Source organism: Pteropus medius, unplaced genomic scaffold (genome assembly GCF_902729225.1).
Source record: "Pteropus medius unplaced genomic scaffold, Ma_sr-lr_union100, whole genome shotgun sequence".
NCBI lineage: Eukaryota > Metazoa > Chordata > Mammalia > Chiroptera > Pteropodidae > Pteropus > Pteropus medius.
In genome coordinates, this window is record NW_024353909.1 from 4,328,068 (window position 1) to 4,347,056 (window position 18,989).

At 48.9% G+C, this 18,989-nt stretch overlaps 1 protein-coding gene and 2 non-coding genes across 3 annotated transcripts in view; 2 read left to right on the forward strand and 1 right to left on the reverse strand.

Moving 5' to 3' along the window:
* The first annotated feature begins 584 nt into the window (after positions 1-584).
* The window catches only part of VAC14 (VAC14 component of PIKFYVE complex), a 98,989-nt gene continuing 80,584 nt past the window's right edge, over positions 585-18,989 (forward strand). Inside the window, exons 1-9 of the mRNA XM_039852044.1 lie at positions 585-984; positions 12,645-12,795; positions 13,085-13,252; positions 14,126-14,188; positions 14,776-14,883; positions 15,410-15,519; positions 15,823-15,929; positions 16,878-17,012; positions 17,516-17,668. Coding sequence (XP_039707978.1) covers positions 881-984; positions 12,645-12,795; positions 13,085-13,252; positions 14,126-14,188; positions 14,776-14,883; positions 15,410-15,519; positions 15,823-15,929; positions 16,878-17,012; positions 17,516-17,668 — 1,099 coding nt within the window. The 5' untranslated portion in view covers positions 585-880. The remainder of the gene's footprint in view (positions 985-12,644; positions 12,796-13,084; positions 13,253-14,125; positions 14,189-14,775; positions 14,884-15,409; positions 15,520-15,822; positions 15,930-16,877; positions 17,013-17,515; positions 17,669-18,989) is intronic.
* On the reverse strand, positions 9,923-9,993 carry TRNAG-GCC (transfer RNA glycine (anticodon GCC)). Its single transcript has one exon. It is a non-coding gene; the product is annotated as a tRNA-Gly (tRNA).
* TRNAG-GCC (transfer RNA glycine (anticodon GCC)) lies at positions 18,708-18,778 on the forward strand. Its single transcript has one exon. It is a non-coding gene; the product is annotated as a tRNA-Gly (tRNA).

The window sequence follows — 18,989 nt, forward strand, 5'->3', positions numbered from 1 at the left end:
AATAAGGGACAGTCACTGTCGGCACCTGAGATTTTAGGTAGTAGACAATACTGCTTTTAATTGAGAATTTAATTTTTTTTTAAGAAAAATATACAACTATTAAAACGCATGATTTTAGGGCATAAGCAAGAATGAAGTAGGAATTTAAGATTTTGAGTTGATTTGAGACAAATTTTTTTTAATAATAGTACAAGTGTCTAGGAAATGGCAAAAATCATGGCGGTGTCACTACAATTTGAAAAACATTGGTATATGCAAAATTGACTGGTGACTAGTGAATAAACTAGTGGATTCGGTTAGTACTGAATAAATTATGCTAAATAAATCAGGCTCCAAAAGCCCCTTCCTTCTTACGAACGTCTACAAAAACTCACTGTGCCCCAAGCCTACCTCACACAGGAAGCTGAGCTCAAGTGATACACGCCCCCATGGAGCGGGTCTCACACTAGATTCAGGCAACGAGGGAGGAAAGAGAGGAGGAGCCTTGCGGGGGCGGGGCCAAACCACTAGCGGCCTGCGTGGGGCGTGGCTAACGAGGGGCGGATCCTCGAGGCGGAAGACGGAAATTGCTGTGAAGTCATGTGATCCCAGAAATATGGCCGCTACCCTTTGAGCACGGCAGGTGCGGCAGGTGCGGGGCGGGAACTGGTCGCGTGAGCTGTAGGGTGGCTGGGAGCAAGTGTGCGGGGGCGGGGTCCAGGCTCGGTTTCCCAGGGTGGCACGCGGCGGCGGAGCGAGGCAGGCAAGCCCGGGGCGGCGTGGTCCATGAGCCGAAGCCGGAGGCAGCGCGGAGCCGCAAACTCCCCTGGCCCCCGGCGCGACCCGGCGCGACCCGGGCTGAGGAGTCGCGAGGCTCCGGGGAACACCCGGAGCTGCCACCATGAACCCCGAGAAGGACTTCGCGCCGCTCACGCCCAACATCGTGCGCGCCCTAAATGACAAGCTCTACGAAAAGCGGAAGGTGGCAGCGCTGGAGATTGAAAAGTAAGAGCCGCGGGCAAGCAGGGTTGGGCGTGGGGAGCGGAGGCGAGTTATACAGGAGTCCGGCTCCCCGAGGGAACAGCTCACGCCTTTCCAGCCGGTGTTGCTTCTGCAGGTTTAAGAGCAGGAGATTGGGAATCCCAGCTTTGCTTCGACTGGTTGTGTGACTTCGGCCAAGTTAATTAACCTTCTGGTGCCCAAAGGGCTGCCATAAGAATCAAGTGACAGGGTATATATGCTTAGTTCTTAGCACAGTGCCTGAAACATGGTGCATGCTCAGTGTGGTCTCCATCAAAACCAGCAAATCAGAAAGTGGCCTCTGATGGGAGGGAGGTGGGAAGCACTAATTTGCTGAATTGACCTGCCTCATTTCTTACTCAGCTTCTGAGAAGTGAAAGGGACCGTTAGGTGACCAAGTGGAGAAATCAGATTCGAAATCTGAAGGCTCAGAGGGCTGTTTATCTGTCATGTCACCCTTACTTGAAAGTAGAAGTAGGAATAGCTTGACCTTTTTATGCTTCTGCATTCTTATTACATGTGTGTGTAACCATGATCTGACATTGTTTTATTTTCCAATGTATAAAATAAGTTGTTTAACTGGGAACATTTTGTTAAGATTTTTCTGCTATTACTTTACATTTGTATTTTTTTTTCCAGTCAGATCTTTGTGATAAAGTCAGGGTTGATTTCAGAAGAGTGGAAAGGAGCAGGTTATAAAACTGGAAGAATTGTCTAAGAGTCAAGAAATGTGGGCCATAGTTCTGCCCTGTCCAGTAGTGTAGCCACTGGCCATGTGTAGCTGTTTACATTGAAATTATTAAAGATAAAATAAAAAATTATAATCCAGTTCCTCAGTCACACTCCTCATATTTCACATGTTCAATAGCCACATGTGGTTATTGGCCACCATAATGGACAGCACAGACTTTGAACCATTTCCATCGCTGTAGAATGCTGTTGGACAGCTCTGAACTAGTCCGTGGTGTGACACTCAGTCTTTGACTTTGGGCGAATTCCATAACTTAGGGTTTCATAATCTCAGCACTACTGACATTTTGGTTGTGGGGGCTGTCCTGTGTGTTGTAAGAATTCTAACAGCATCCCTGTTCTCTAACCACTAGACACATCTGGCATTTTATCAGTTCTAACAACCAAAAATGTCTCCACACATTGCCAGATGTCTCCTGGGGGTACAGAATCGCCTCAGTTGAGAACCAGTTCCTTAACTGCTTTGGGTTTTAGTTTCCTCCTCAACTAAAGGGTTGCACTTTGCTAAGAGGACCCTCCCATTCGGCTCTAAGATTCAGCATGTCCAAAAACACGTACCTTCTTCTCTCATCAAGCACCACTTTCTTGACTACTCTCGTTTCGTACTACTGCTGCTTCTTGTTTATACCCTGGCTCTCACTTACGCTAGCAAGTCTTAATGACGAGTTTCCCTATATTGATAGGAGGCCAGAGCCGATGTATAGATGTGGCTCCCTGTCCGTAGGCTTGGCAGCTGCATTGACACCCAGTTTTGAACATCACCCACTCTGCTTCTCAGGAATGTCTGGTTTTATTGCAGCTTCAATCATCTGTTGAGCCCTTGACTAGAGGTGTTTATCTCAGGATTATTGTTGCCTCTAGCACAACCTGTATAAGTGCTCTCACTCTGCAAGCTCTCCTGTGAGGGTTTTGTCTTTAATTGGATTTGATTTGTATTCCACATTGTCCTTGATTCGAGGAATTCAGAGAAACCCCCTTGGGCCTTAACTGGTGTGGGAACTCCTTAAGAGCACAGAACCTGTTGTATTTATGCTCAGCACTTAGCACAGTGTCTGGTGCCATTTGACAGTGTCTAAATGAATGACCACACACATCTTCAGTGAGGAACATTGCAGTCTAAAGACTTTGCTACTCAAAAGTGTAGCCCACAGACCAGCCGCATCAGGCTCACCTAGGAGCTTGTTAGAGATTCTCTAGCCTCACCTCAGATCTGTGAATCAGAATCTGCATTTTCACAAGATCCCTGGGTGATTTGTGTGCATGTTAAAGTTCTAGAAGCACTGGCCTAGAAGATCCTACCATCAGTTTCTAGCCTTCTTCAGCCACATTTGGAATGAGGAGTGTCCTGTTTGATATGTTCCTCAGAGTGCAGTAACCCCCCCATTATCCGGGGGGATACATTCCAAGTCCCCCAGTGGACATCTGGAACCTCAGATAGTAGCAACCCCTATATATACTATGCTTTTTCCTATACAAATATATCTACGATAAAGTTTGATTTATAATTCAGGTACAGTAAGAGATTAGCAATAACTAATAAAATAGAACAAATATAATACACTGTATAAAGTTATATGAATGTGGTCTCTCTCAAAATATCTTATTATAAGTATGCACAGCGTGGATATGTTGGACAAAGGGATGATTCACGTCTCGGGCAGGAAAACAGGATTTCATCAGAACGGCATGCAATTTACAAGTTTTAAATTGCTCACTTCTGGAATTTTCCATTTAATATTTTTGGACCACAGTTAACCATGGGTAACTGAAACTGCAGATAAGAAGACTGCTATACAGTCAGTCTCCTTGGGGTTTAGGATTTCAACACATTAATTTGGGTAGAGGGGCGTAATTCAGTCCGTAACAGTGATCATAAAAAAAAAAAAGTAATCATGTGTAAAGCACTGTTTGCTTTGTGGGGAGGAGGATAGAGAAGCTTTTTTTGTTTGGATGTTGTATGTCCCTCATCTCATTTATTTCGCATGGCTGCCATGTAAGCTGGGTAGTGTTACCCCATTTCACAGATGAGGAAACAGAGGCTTCTCGAGGTTAAGAATCTTCCCAAGGTTTCACAGCTAGAACCTAAATCAGAAACCTAGGTTCTTCTGTCTCAAAAGGCTTCCCCACCAGGATGAGTAGTTTTCCCTACCAAAAGGAAGACATATATTTAATTTAAAAATTTTCACAATTGAACATCTATCTCCATGGTTATTTTAACTGCCACTTTCAGTTTTCCAGGACCCATTCTGCTCAGGTGACAGAGCCAGTGCTGCATATGGTGTTCCAATGAGGGATTAAAATTTTTAATAAGAGTAAGGTGTTTTATCTTGATGGCAGACCCCTCAGACACTAGAAGTGCAGAGAGTTGGATGCTTGGCTCATCTGAAGGGCCCCTAGACTCTAGAATCTCGAGAGCAGGCTGTATTCCATGACCAGGATCTGATGGCTAAATGTGTGAGCCTGTTGTGCACAGTCCTTGATGCTTTAAGCCCCACACATGCCCACTCAATTTTCTAAAGGACAAGGCACTTCAGCCAAGATTTTAGAATGGCTGTTTCAGGTTTTGTGAGCTCTCAATTTCAGAGAATATAGTCCATTCAGTTCTGACAAAAAAAGTTGGTAATACCCCAGGCTCTGCTGTCCAGGAGAGTCCAGTGTGGGGGAGAAATGCCAGCCGACACTCAGATAAATGGGTGCCACTTTGCTAGAAGTGCTGTGCTCACAGAGTGGCGGCAGAGCCCCCTGACTTCAGGCTGGGAGAGATGGTGCCCTTCATGGTAACCAGGGATGGGCTTAGTGCCAAGTCTCTAGTGTTTCTGAACTTGGAGTTCTAAAACCCAGCAAATGTAGGTACGTGGGCCATACCCCCTGAGAACACTGAAGCCCAAGAGCAGACTTATGGGAATAGAGCTCCTGAATCATGCGTCCTCGCCTTGCCCGCTGGGGAAGGGACTCATGGGGAACAGTGATCCCTGGAGCTCTGTGATTAGATAAAGGTTGCACTATTGAGTATGACCTGGCTCTTTTGGAACCTACCACTTTTGGGGGGAGACACTAATTATATCCCAGTGGCTTAAGGCAATTTTTGGAATGTGGGTCCGAATTCCACCCAGCTCAGCTCTTTATTAGCAGCGGGACTCTCAGCAAATTATTTAATCCGGGGGTCACAGACTGGCACCAGGGACTGTGTCCTGCTGTAAGACCCATTTGGTTTGGCCTGGATCACAGGGTATTTAAAATTGAGAAATTCTCCAATTGGGGCTCCATGGGGCCCACATTCCAACATGACAGATCAGGAGGACATTGGAGCCTCCCACTCCCCTTCCCAGCCAGGACATGGGTTCCCCAGCTGGCTTCCTGCGTGGGAAGTTCACCACAACCTGTCTTATGTCTCTTGGCCTTCTCACTTGTATCTCTTGCCTGGACCCTGTAGTCCTGTGACCTCTGGTTTCTCCTCCCTATGCCTCAGTTTCCTCCTCTTAAAACAATGCATCTTGAAAACAAGTGAAAGAAGCCAGTCACAAAAGGCCACGTGTTATATGATTTTATTTATATGAAATATCTAGAATAGGCAAATCCATAGAGACAGGCTAAGATGAGTGGTTGCCTAGGGCTTAGGGGAGGGGCTTAGGGGACAATGGGGAGTGGGTGCAGGGTTTCTTTTTAGGATAATAAAAAATATTGTAAAATTGGTTGTGGTGATGTTTGCATAACTTTGTGAATACACTAAAAACCAATGAATCGTACACGTTAAAAGTGAATTTAAGGTATGTCAATTATATCTCGGTTTTCAAAAGTAAGAATGTTTGTAGTGTTTTGTTACAGTGTGAGGGAAGCCCTCATTAAGTGGTCACAATTATTGTCACCTGAGATCCAAATGTGCCTCCTGCTGTCTCTGATTCGTTTCTCCTTTATAGTTTTCCACAGATTATATCCAGTGGATACTTGGTATGTTTTGTCAGTTAACTCTTAGGACTTTTCAGAAGGTCTTTGGCCCTTGCTCAGAGGCAAATGTTATGCTTTTCCCATTCAGTTATTGGAGACTAGTGAGCAAATGGAAACCAGATTACTTAAATACTCAGCAGATGGAGGAGATGTTTACCTAGATTCTCTTTGGGAAATTGCTGCCCGGATATGCCATCTGAATATAGCACGTGACAGTGGAGAACTGGGATGGATAATTGGACTTGCCAGGGCGGGAACAAAAAAACCAGCAGCCCCAAATCCAAGCTGAAAGTTGTATAACAGGCATAAACACAGCTCTGGATTTCTTTTGCTTTTTCTGTCTTTTTTGGAGCCTGGAGCATGGCACATTCTCAGTCAACATTTAGTGAATGAACATGATCATGAGTGTTGTATATAAAATCACAGTTTGTCTCTCTGATTCTGACTTTGTGCTAATACTGTTATATGAGTGTATGCAATAGGGAGCGCATTACATGCGTCATCTCATTCTCTCAAAACATGTAAACTCATTGAAATTATTAGCCCCACCTTATGGCCAGGATGTCTCCTCTGAAGACATAGGAACATGAGTGTAGTAACTAAAACCTCTGCCATCTGCTGCCTGGGACATTTGGATATCACCAAATGAAATGGGATTGAGGTTAAATGAAATAATAAATGTAAAGTGCCTGGCACCCAGTAGGCACCCAATAGGTGGTAGCTCTTTTATTTGAGGAGGGGAATAGTGTAACATAATGGGTAAGATTTTAGACCTTGGAGTCAGAAAAACCTAGTTTTGATTTCATCGTCTACCATCTATAAGTCGTGTGACCTTGTGTGTTTCTGAATGTTATCGAGCCTCAGTCTCCCCATCTGTAAAATGGGCATCGTAGTACCTAACTCAGTGGTTTGTTTGAAGGTTTAAATTAGATAATGCATGTAAAGCATCCAGCACATTACCTGGCATACAGGAAGTGCTCAGCAAATGGTTATCTCTTTTCTGCCTTCATAGTACAAGCCCAGCTCTAGAACTTCATTTCAAAACATCTGAAGTACATACCTCATCTGTACTGCTGTGTGTGGTAGAGGAATGCTTCCAGGATATCTGAATGCTGAACGGTGTGGGGAAATGTACAGAGAAAGCTGCTTGCACTTGGAGCCTCGGTTCTACCCAAGGGAAGTCCCCTCTGTAACCGGGTGTGTTCACTTTGCAGCTTATGTAGCTCAAGAAGATGGGAGAAGGGAACTGGCCCGCAGTTGAAAGGGCATGGGCTGTGGGTATGTCAGGGTTCAGATGCTTAGGAAAGGGACTTGGTTTCCCTGAGGCTGTGTTTCAAATCTGGAAGATGAGATAATAACAACTACAGACAGAGGTCGTTCCAAGGAATAACTGAAATATTTAGCATAGCGTGTGCTAAGCAAGTGGTCAACTCACCAGTCCTCGTGCGGTCTGCGATTGTCCCTGTGCTGTGTCACCAGAGGCCAAGAGGTCCAATGAGGAGCTGTGGTTATGTTGCTAGAACAGTGGTCCCAGGTTCTCCTTTGGCTGATGATTCCAAATGCGTCCTGTCTGTGGCTCCTTCTCCTATCAGGGAGGGAGTAGCCGGTGTGGCACTTCGTGATGTTGGGGTGGTGTCACAAGCTTGCACTTGGCCAGCATTGGGATTTGTGCCTTCTGAGGAATGGGTGTTTCTGCCATCTTGCAACACCTCTGACCAGTTGAGAGTGGAGGCTCTGAGCAGCCTCTAGTGCAGCAGTCTCCAGCCTTTTTGACACCAGGGACCAGGGCTCCTATGAGAATCTAATGCCCGATGAGCTGAGGCAGAGCTGAGGTGGTGATGCTAGTGCTGGGGAGCGGCTGCAAATACAGATGAAGTTTCGCTTGCCCACCTGTCATCTTCTGCTGTGCAGCCTGGGGGTTGGGGACCCCTGCTCTAGAGGACACTTTGTACGCCATGGTTTTCAACACGTTTTAGAGGAAGCCAGGCAGAAGCAGATTCTCTCCCCTGGTACATAGAACAGTGATGCCTGTGACCTTTACGTCAGTGGAGGTCCCGGGGATTTGTGAGCGTGAGAGTTTCTGGGCCAGATATTACCTTCAAAACTAGTTCAGCCTCAGACCCCCTACCTGTGGCTTGCAACCTATAGATGAAAGAGGAGACAGTGTGGTCTTTTGAAGAGAGACTAGGCATGACATTGAGGCTCCTGGATTTCACACATCGCTTACTCTGTCTCTTAGTTGCGCTTTTTCCTCTGATGTTCTCTGTGAAGCAGGGAGGCCAAGTGCTCTTGATTTGGGCTGCTTTGGAGCACCTGGAGATGGGGTTAGAGCACCCCTTCACCTCTTGGCAGGTGTCCTTCAGGTCTGGTGACCTGGGCCGTTCTCAGTGTGCATTTTGGAATCCAGGTAATGATAACTTAAATTATAACAGTAGAGTCTTAGGACCATCCAAATACGATACCGATTAACCCAACAGGTTAGATTTAGCTTAGCAGACCCCGCCACCTGTGGCTTGCAACCTATAGATGAAAGAGGAGACAGTGTGGTCTCCAATATCTGTCGCCAATATACAGCAGGGGCTTCACCTTTGCCTGTGCCATCTTTTGCCTTGCTGGCTGTCACAGATTCATTCCCAGGTGGATGTTTGCTGATTTCTCACTCCCTGTGCAGAGCACTAGACTCAGAGAGAAGGCTGGCACAAGAGATGCAGAAAATCATGGCACCAGTTTGTCCTCAAGGGCTTTATCAAGGAGCTGTGGAGATAGAAGTGTACACATGAGAAGGAATTGGTGACATTTGCCAGTGCCTTGCTGGGTACAGAATGAGGGGTCACTGAATCCTTAGTGTTCAGACGGAGGAGTGATCACTTCTTGGGATGGTCAGGAAAAGCAGGGGGTTGGATTTGAGCTGGATTTTGAAGGCTGAATAGGATGTGGGGCAGACAGGAAGTATATAAGGAGTAGACCAAGCCAGGCCCAGTGAGAAGGTGGGTCTCTTTGGAGTGGAAAGTTATGACGGGCAGCTGAGCAGAGAGACTAGAGAGCCCCGAAGGCCCTGCTTTGTTTGCCCTGAGTGCCAGGTAAGGAGCGTGGGCTTGATTCATGGGACAGCTCTTCCTGCTGTGGCCCAGGGGTTGACTGACGGGGCCGGCCAGGGCCAGTGTTATCCGAGCCAATGGTATTGGTGAGAACATGTTCTCATGGTTTCCTCTCCCGAGAGAACCATCGTTTGTCATTGTCTGTCTTGTGTTCCTGGACGTGAAGACTATTCTGCTCCTAATTACAAGGGTGCAGACAGAAGAGACTTGGGGTTCCAAAGCTCAAGACTTGAACGGGCCATCATTTTTGCAGTGGCCTGGGGTTCCCTGAGTTGAGCACTGGTAGGATTCGGGTTTGGGGAGGCCTCCCAGGTGGTGCAGAGTAAATGAGAAAGGTGCTGCTGGGCCTGCGCAGTCAGGGGAGTGCTGAACACAAAGACCTCCCCACCCCAGCCCATCTCCTCGCTTCCAGAACCCTTCAGAACCCTCTCAAATGCTTACCCTCATGAAGCCACACCTGATTCCCTCCCCACCAAGGATACTAGTCGTGCTCTTTCCTGCCTGCCCCCTCCTCATTTTTCACTCATCTCACCAGAATTTTTTTCTCTGCTGTGTATGAAAGTCCTTACATACTCTCGTATTTCCTCCCCTTCCCCCGGAGAGAGCCCCTCACAGATGGGGAGTGCATCCCATATCCTGACTCTAGAACTGGGAAGAATGCCCTTTCCAATTGCTCAGGAACCGTTTGTGACCTGGAACAGGAGACAGGCAAGGAGGAGGTGGCTCCAGGATGGCCTGTGCTGCTGGCAGGCTGGATCTTCTTTGGGTACCTTGCTAAGGCTTTGTGAATGTCCTCAATCCCGCTCCTGGTGCTGACACATACCAAGCAGAAACATGGTCTGGCTTCCCCGGGGGTGCTGTTGGCAGCCAGAGTACCCAGGCGGGCTTTCCGGGCAGGAGTGCGAGGCACAACTGCTTTCAGTGATTCCCCCATCCTGGACTCCTCAAGAATAAGGAGACACGGGTTCTAGATCTTTGTGGAATTTAAGAAACTTGAGTAGTTTTCATCAAAGGTATTTTAAGCTCAAGCTAGAAACAAGTCATCCTCAGTTCTCAGACTAGTCACAAATTCTTCAGGCAGTGTGAAATCTCAGATCCAGCCTCATAGGATTAAAAATATCTCCAGCAGCTGCATTGGCCGGGAATCGAACCCGGGCCTCCCGCGTGGCAGGCGAGAATTCTACCACTGAACCACCAATGCTCCAGCTGTGTGAGCACCTCCCTTTTATCCCAGTCCTGAGCCTCCTTGTTTATATGCTGACTCAAAAATATAAGGCCAGACTCTGGTGCTGCCACATCAGCACAGCTGCAAGAACACAAAGCTTGTGTTCCATATGAGGAAGGAGAAAGCAGGAGGCAGAAGAATGTGTAGTTGATTGGCCTTCAGACTTCAGGACAGAAACTATAGCTCAAGTTTTTCCTTCTCAGTAACAAAAAGCACACTGAGAATTTGGGTGACTCTCTTCCTTCTGTTGTGTGGGTCTTCTCATTCCATATTCACATGTGTGCTGAGCTATTTTACAGTTTTCGCCCCAACTTCTTGCTAGAGACTGGCCAAGGCTGAGGGAACACAGCAAGAGTCCCCCACTGGTGAAGGGCATGAAGACCTTGGTCCCAGCAGCCAGTAGTACCTCTCTGGAGAACCCAGCTGCTATTTGTGAGCTCACCAAGCAAGGAATTGTGGTTAGAGAGTCACAGCACCCTTGGCTGCTGCAATAGCAGGACGGCTCCTCCAGCAGCATCTCTGTGTGAGGAGGACTCCTGCCAGGAAAAAAAGCAAAGTGGCCAGCACTGCATTGGCCAGGAATCGAACCTGGGCTTCCCACGTGGCGGGCAAGAATTCTACCACTGAACCATCAATGCAACAGTTGTTTTCCTGTTCATCTGCACTGCTTTTCTGAAGGGCATATATCTGTCCATACTCAAAGAGGAGCCCTGGCAGATGACTGGGCCGCTGAGCCTCACCTGGCTGGTTTGTCCAGTTTGGGAAACCAAACAGATTTATATAGAACCATCCTTGCTGGGCCTTATTATGCTACTTTGGAAGTGAGGGCCTTTGGAACTGGCACCGAGGCCCTTGGTTCGTCCACAGCCCTCAGCCCCCTGGGGTGGGCTTGGTGGAATCATCCTGTAAAGTCAAAGGTTAAAGCACATCACAGGCCATTTGTTCAGCTGCTTCCTAAAATGCGTGTCTTAGCTCCCACATCTGCCATCTTAGGAGCCAGGCCTGTTTTGTTCACCTGTTTGCACAGTGCCTGGCACAGAAACCCCATGTAGTTTGCTGTATTAAATATTTATCAAACCCTGTCCAACCCCTCATAGAACAGCCTTTTTGCAGGAGTGCTCACTGCCTCATAGGACAGCACATTTATGTTTGAACAGCTCTAGTATAGCAGGTTCCTGACACTGACCTAGAACCACACAGACTAAATGATTCCTTTTGGACTTGACTGTCCTTAAAATTCTTCAAGTCAACTTGAAACCCCCATTTATGCAACAGGTAAGCAGTGTACCGGCCATGATAGACGCAAAGCAGTTAGACAGTGAGTGAGTCTACACACTGCTGCGAAAAGTCCCTAATCTGGACCCACCCTCATCACACCTTCATCTGCTGCATTGGTACCGGTCCCTCATGCCCAGATAATGGGATGGTCTCCCCCTCCCCACTCTTTCCGAAGGGCAGAGTGTCTCAGCCTCTCTGTCCACTGGGTTCTGAAAACAGAGACTGGTCCCTGACAGAACCGGGCCGTCCTTTACTCTCCACCACTCCAGGCAGGGCCTGCCCTGGGAGCATCCCGGGGGTGATCCCAGACATGGCCTCCCTCAGATGTCCTTCCCCCGTTAACATCACTCTCCATGTAGACACCTCAGAGGCGTATCTGTGCTTCCTTTCCTCTCCCCTATTACCTGGGCTTCTAAGGTTTTTTTTTTGTTCAACAAGCCCTTCCTGCTCTTTCCCATGGCCTCAGCCATACATCAGGCCCTCCTTCCTGCCCCTGATAGCCGTGGTGTTCTCCTGCGGGGCTTTTCCGTTTCCTTCTGTCCTGCCAGCGCCCCCGACCCAGCCCAGCCTCTCCAGGCCGCCACCAGAAGTACCTGTTACCTCACTGGAAAACTTTCACAGGATTTTTTCCTTTAACTGTCTCTAGTCATTCCTTCTACACACCAGACTCCTCCTCCTCCTCTAAATATGCCATGTCTTCTCAGAGCTCCTCGGCCATGTCTTCTCAGAGCTTCCCTGTGCCTGCGTGCCATGCCCCGCCTTCTTTGTTCTTCACCTGAAAAATGCCTGCTGATCTTTCTAAGATCCGACTCAAAGGACACTTCTCAGTCAGCCCAAGGAGATTAGCCTATGGCATTTTTCTTGCTTGTGTCACTTGCGCCTTGTTGCTGCAATTACATACTTGTGTGTGGATCTTGCTCGTTGAACTGGGGCCTGATTCAGCACCATCCCTGGAAATAAGGACACAGACCTAGTGAACCTCTTAGGTGCTCAAATAGAGGGTTGAACGAGTGTTGAATAAAGATGGCTGATCGACTGATGATGCATTGTAGTTTTTGTTCCCCAATAGGTTGTTCTCTTGAATTCTGTCCGTTTCTCGGAATTGAGATAGTTCCATCGTTACTCATTCCATTGTACACAAAGGGAAACTGAGATCCAGAATAGGGAAACAGCTGTGACCCAGCCCAGGCCTCCCCGTCAGCAGCAGAACTGGGAAGCCTACCCTGAGATGCCTGATCCCTACTTCTCTTTCAAACAAGTCATCTTCCTCCCCGCGCCAGGCCCTGGAGCCAGCAGCAGGGGTCCCCTGATTCCACTGGTCCTACAGCCCCGCTCCTTTCTCTCTCCAGGCTGGTTCGGGAGTTCGTGGCCCAGAACAACACAGTGCAAATCAAGCATGTGATCCAGACTCTGTCTCAGGAATTTGCCCTGTCTCAGCACCCCCACAGCCGGAAAGGGGGCCTCATCGGCCTGGCCGCCTGTTCCATCGCACTGGGCAAGGTGGGCCTGGAGGGACAGACACAGCAGCGATGGCCTTGACTCGGATCTGAGACCCAGCAGGATGTTGCATGCCTATATTTTATTGCTGTTGTCGCCACACCTGACGTAGCAAGGTCTTGCAGCCTTGTTCCCTGGCGTGGCCCCTGTCCTAGGAGGCCAGCCTGCAAGGGTCTTTAAACCTAGCCCCACACAGAGGCCTCAGGCCTCCCAAGGGAGCTGGGATGTCAGCTGGCACCAGGAGCTGGGGGCTGGCCTCCTTTGAGCTGTTTTTCCTCCTGCCCCACCACAGGACTCGGGCCTCTACCTGAAGGAGTTGATCGAGCCGGTGCTGGCCTGCTTCAATGACGCGGACAGCAGGCTGCGCTACTACGCCTGTGAGGCCCTCTACAACATCGTCAAGGTGGCCCGGGGCGCCGTGCTCCCCCACTTCAACGTGCTCTTTGACGGGCTGAGTAAGGTGACCACTCCTCACTGTAGCGGGGCTGAGCTCACTCCACCACCTAACTTGACCTTCCAGGACGTCGAGTGCTTGGGTCCCTTTTCCTAGATGCAGACAGGCCGATAAACACACGGCTGCCAGGGGCACCTGTTGTCTGTTCAATCTAATCATTTTTTTTAATGGGCTTATATTTACATTTTTTTCCATTTCTCTATTAATTTATCCTTATTGCATTTTAGGAAAGTATCAGACTCCCACAAATTGGAGGGAAAAAACTAACAGTTTGAAACACACTAACCTCCCTTGTAGAAGGTCAAGATAGTAAAGCCATATACAGACCATATTTCCCCTGCGAGGAGAGCATTAGCCCGTAAGATCTGAAAGAAACTCCACTTAGAAAGGCTTTGGAGTCCCTAGCACCTGCCTCGGCTCCTCTCTCAGCTCCTTGGAGCTCCCTGCCCAGGCACCGAGCCTCCTGAAGCTCTATTGCCCTGCTAATTGCCACAGTTGTTTCTAGAGTATCAGCGTCACAGCTGCCTTGGTCCCCTCCTTCAGGAGTGGAGAGGGGACCAGCATTCTAAGATTGGAAACCCCTGAGGAAGGCCAGTCATATGTAACTATCCGACCCGGTGGCAGCAGGTCACAGGGCCCCCAGCGGGTCCCAGAGGTCCCTGACCAGAATAGGGAAGTCCACTACATCTCACTTCTTGGCCAGGTTCCATTTTGCCCACCCCCCCACCCCCACTTCCCTACCTTCCTTCGACTTATTTACTGAAAGAAGTGTCCATTCAGTGTTCCAAGCTGCACCAGAGCCTTGGCTGTGGGTTTTCAGTAGATTCCTTGTCTTGAATATTGACTTTGACCTTCTCTCTCCCTCTATGTGTCTCGTAGTTGGCTGCTGACCCAGACCCCAATGTGAAAAGTGGATCTGAGCTCCTAGACCGCCTTTTAAAGGTATTTGCACTTGGTCCCCACTTTTCTTTTTAGAATCTATTTCTTGCATCTGTACAGTTTATAAATTCTGTCATTGGGGATGCTCTTTGTAATTTGTTTATTTAAAATTTTCCATTTACACACAATAAAATTGACTCTTTGGCGGACAGTTCCGTGATGAGTATATAGTATATAGCAGCAGCACAATCAAAATGCAGGACTGTTCTGTCACCCCTGTACATACCTTGTGCCACCCCCACTCAGGGCAGAGGAGACTGCCTGTGGCCTCCCACGCCACCTTGCCCCCGACAGGAGACTGCTTATGCTGAGCTCACAAGGGTATTCAATCCAGATCGCAGAGACACAAGATTACTCATTTGATTAGTTCTCTTGACTTTGATTCCTGCTTTGAATGGAATCAGTTTTGCTTATCCTCTGGCCTGGGACACAGTGGATACTCTGAGGACCTCTCCTGCCTGGCTTAGGCTCTGCCATTTTTCTCTGACTGCCTGACTCCCAGAGCCAGCCCTGAACCAGTACTTTAGCCAGGTCAGGCAGCCCCTGGTCACTAGCTGTCACTCAGCAGTTCACGTTCCTTTGATTCGCAGGACATCGTGACGGAGAGCAACAAGTTTGACCTGGTGGGCTTCATTCCCTTGTTGCGGGAGAGGATTTACTCCAACAACCAGTACGCCCGGCAGTTCATCATCTCCTGGGTGAGGACTTGGCCCCACACGTTTCCCAGCCGTGATGAGCCTCTGGTTTAGTGACAGCTGCTCTCTGACACACCCCGGGCAGATCCTGTGGCTGCAGAGAAGCCTCACTGTTAACCCTCTGAAGCCAGTGACTCCAGATAATCTGAAAACACATTTGTTCAGCTCGGCCCCCAGACCCATTATACCTGTGCCTGACGAGGATTCAATTCTTTCTTTTTCCTGGGAAACCCAATTCCCTTTTGAAGCCAATAGTGCTACTTCTGGCAGTCACACCTCTTCTTACCTTGTCTGTCCTTTCCCATGTACTGTCTTTGCCCTAGGGTATCTCAATTTCCTGCAGTTAAATTACTATTCCTCTGCACTAGCAAAGCTGCTAGCACCCCTCTTGCCATGGGACACCCACAGCACCATAAAAGGCTGCCTCAGCAGGTCCCCCTTCCCACTGCCCAGTCCCAAAGGATTGGTGAAGAGACAAAGGTTCTCAGGCTGGTGTAACTTTCTCTCCTGGTTTCTTCCCCTGGGTCAGATCCTGGTTCTGGAGTCTGTGCCAGACATTAACCTGCTGGATTATTTGCCGGAGATCCTGGATGGACTCTTCCAGATCCTGGGTGACAATGGCAAAGAAATTCGGAAAATGTGAGTAGATAGAAGGGGTAGGCAGCTGCCACCGTCCAGGGCCCTGCAGTGCGCACACATGCCCCACACCGACAGACGGGCAGCAGCAGGAGAACGAGAAGTTCCCCCTTTTCTTCCTGGCTCACATGCTTCCGGCTATGAGGAGCTAAGAGCTCATCAACCCCCAGCCTCTGAAACATGTCATCTGACAGTTCAAACTGTGGTCCGCCTTTGGGTGGCTGCCCCAGAGCAGAAATGGGCACTGGTAGAGGCTCCTTCAGCCCTGGCTGACATATGCTATTTGCCTTCTTCTCTCATTGACAGGTGTGAGGTGGTCCTTGGCGAATTCTTGAAAGAAATTAAGAAGAACCCTTCCAGCGTTAAGTTTGCTGAGATGGCCAACATCCTGGTGATCCACTGTCAGACCACGGGTGAGTGTGTAAAGGCTCCATGGCCACTGCCACCTCCTCAGAAGCTCCTTTCTGTCTCTGGAGGAGTCCTAGTAGGAGTGTGAACCAGTGTGACACTGGATCCTGGAGCAATGGAGTGGTGGGTTCTTGTGTGAGAGAGATTCAGAATCTCTTTTATCGTGGAAGCCCTTTTACTTGGTATGACCCTGGAGGGGAGTAAGATCTGGAGACCGTCTTGGTGGCGGCAAGCCCAGTATTTGCACTGTGAATTGAAATGCTTGGAGGTTGAGATTGTGTATCCATTAACTTGTGTCGAGTATCCAACCACCTCAAAACGTAATTGCTTGACACAGTAGTTGCTTACTATTGGTCATGAGTCTGCGGGTCAGCGGGGCCAGGCTTGGCTGGGCTTGATCACGCACTACGGTCAACTGTGGGGTCTCCTGAAGCTGGATGGTCTAGGATGGCCTCGCTCATGTTTGGCAGTTGGCCGGCTGTCACCTGGGGCAACAGGGACAATTGGTCCATGTGTGTTATCGTCAGCAGGCCAGCCCAGGTGCATTCATAGTATCAGCAAGGTCCCAAGAGACACAGTAAGTCTAGGCTTGAACCAGGAACACCATCACTTCTACCACCTTCTGGTGGCCAAAGTGGCAGGGCCAGGCCAAGGTCAAGAAGTGAGAAAATAGACTTCACCCCATGATGAGAGGAGCTGCAGAGCCCCGTTGCAGAGGACTTGGATGCAGGGAGGGTAAGGAATCGTGGCTGCTCTTACAGTCTGCCACAGACTGTTGTTCTGCTCCAGCCTGACACTGTATGTACCTTTGGGAGACAAATAGCAAGGGCGAGAGAGCATTGATGAGGCGAGAAGCGACGCAAGCCCTCGGGTGCCCCCAGACCCATCCTGAGGGTGGAAACACTGCAGCTGCTCATGCCGACCGTCCTAGAAGCCACCACTTTTCCTTCCAGACGACCTGATCCAACTGACAGCCATGTGCTGGATGCGCGAGTTCATCCAGCTGGCTGGCCGGGTGATGCTGCCCTATTCTTCCGGGATCCTCACCGCCGTCTTGCCCTGTCTGGCTTACGACGACCGCAAGAAAAGTATCCTTCCCTCGGGAGAAAAACAAGAACAGCCTCAAAGGGGCCTGAGAAGTCATGGGACCCTGGAGTGGGCGATGGGGCGCCCTTAGGATCCATCACACCTCCAGATAGGCCCTGGAGGTGGAGCTGAACACAGACTGTGAGAGCCAGGGTAGTGACAGGGACACAGAGCTAATGCCACTGTCCTCAAACCTTATCTTGTTACTTAAAATTCTGGTGTGGCTCTCCCAGGTCCCACAGTTCCAACCTCCTGAGCTCACACTGCCCCACCTTGGGTGGGGGAAATTCTGTCGGTGGGAGGTCCACTAGGAAGGAGCCCTACAAGAGGGCGCAGGAGCGTCTTGAGGGGACAGCAGTGTGGCAGGCGGACAGGGACTCAGTTCAGACTACCTGTCTGCCCGCTAACGTACTTTTGTGAAGGACTGAGCCCCTGACCAATGCCAGTGGCCTTGGTTTTAGGGAAGACCCGTGGGTGGGACTGCTCCTTACATCAGTGGACTCAGGCATCAAGGAGGTGGCCAACGTGTGCAACCAGAGCCTGATGAAGCTCGTCACCCCCGAGGATGATGAACCTGACGAGCCGAAGCCAGTGGTGCAGAGACATGCGGACCCCAACCCCGATGACTCGCTAGCAAAGCAGGAGGGGACAGGCAGTGGTGAGTAGGCTCTGCCTCCTGTCTTTCATGTCTCGGGGAGGGCGCCAGGGAACCAGAGGTCATAGCTGACTTGGGATCACTAACCAGAAGGACTACTTTCCACAGGTTAACTAATGTAGTTCTGATGACGACCCAGTAAGGGACTGTTATTATCCTATAGAAGAGCACAGGAAATAGGTGGCACACCAGACCAGGATCTGGCAACCACTCAGTGGCGGGGTTGGGATTTGAAGCCTGGCAGTCTGTCTCCAGAACCCATGCTCTTACCGCTTACTGCCTCAGAGACTGCTATTAGACCCGCTATTCCTTTTCTTAATCTTTTTCTGACCTAACTTACAAGAAATGGTTGTTTTCAGTATAGGAAGCTTTGGAGCACAGCAAGATTATAGGTTCCAGAATTCACTTGAATCTTGGCCTTAGACATCCAGCCACCCAGAAGCTGGCTGGCTTTACTATGCCAGCCATTCTCAGGAAGGGAGGATTAAGAAAGCTCCAGCGGCAGTTTATTAGTCCTTGGGAATCCTGCTGTCAAAATCAAGTGTCTTTAGATTATGAAATGACTCTACTCTCCTTTCAGACTCCTTATTGTCTCATTTATCTGTAACGGGAAGAAAACCACTTTTATGCTGATTGGAGTTTGACTCTCTAAATGTTACCTACATCTCTGACTCTTTCTGTTTTTATCTTTTGCATCTCTGTCCTCATTGAGACATCACTGACCAATATTGGGGTGATGTGCTCCTTTGCAGTTAAGTCAGAGAGTGCATTGATACAGAACCTACTCAGATCTTTAAGACTAACAGGCTAAGGTCTGGAACTTTACCCCAGGAGCTGGAAGAATTTCTAAAGCATTTTCTCCCATTGCCGTCTTAGGCTTTTCTTTTGAACATCTGAGCAGAGTGTCAGGCACATATGCCCCACGGGTCTCCTCCCATGGGTTTGGCATGCTGGATCGTTTCGGTGTCTGGTTACGGTTGTGCCATCACCACTGTGAGCCTGAGCAGCAAAACAGCTGGAGGCAGAACAGCACTCAGCTGGAGCATTGGTGGTTCAGTGGTAGAATTCTCGCCTGCCACGCGGGAGGCCCGGGTTCGATTCCCGGCCAATGCAGCAGCTGGAACCTTTTTGGCAACTCCTTGAAAAAAGAAAATTTGGGAAATAAGTTAGTGGGGGCCTCCCAAGGTTGGAGCTTTCTTACTGGGAGATACTAGAAGAATCTTGGACATAGACATATTTTGCTAACTTTCACTGATATATGAGTATTTTATCTTTTTATTTTTCGATTCTCATTTTAGAAAATTTAGAAAGAGAAAAATATATA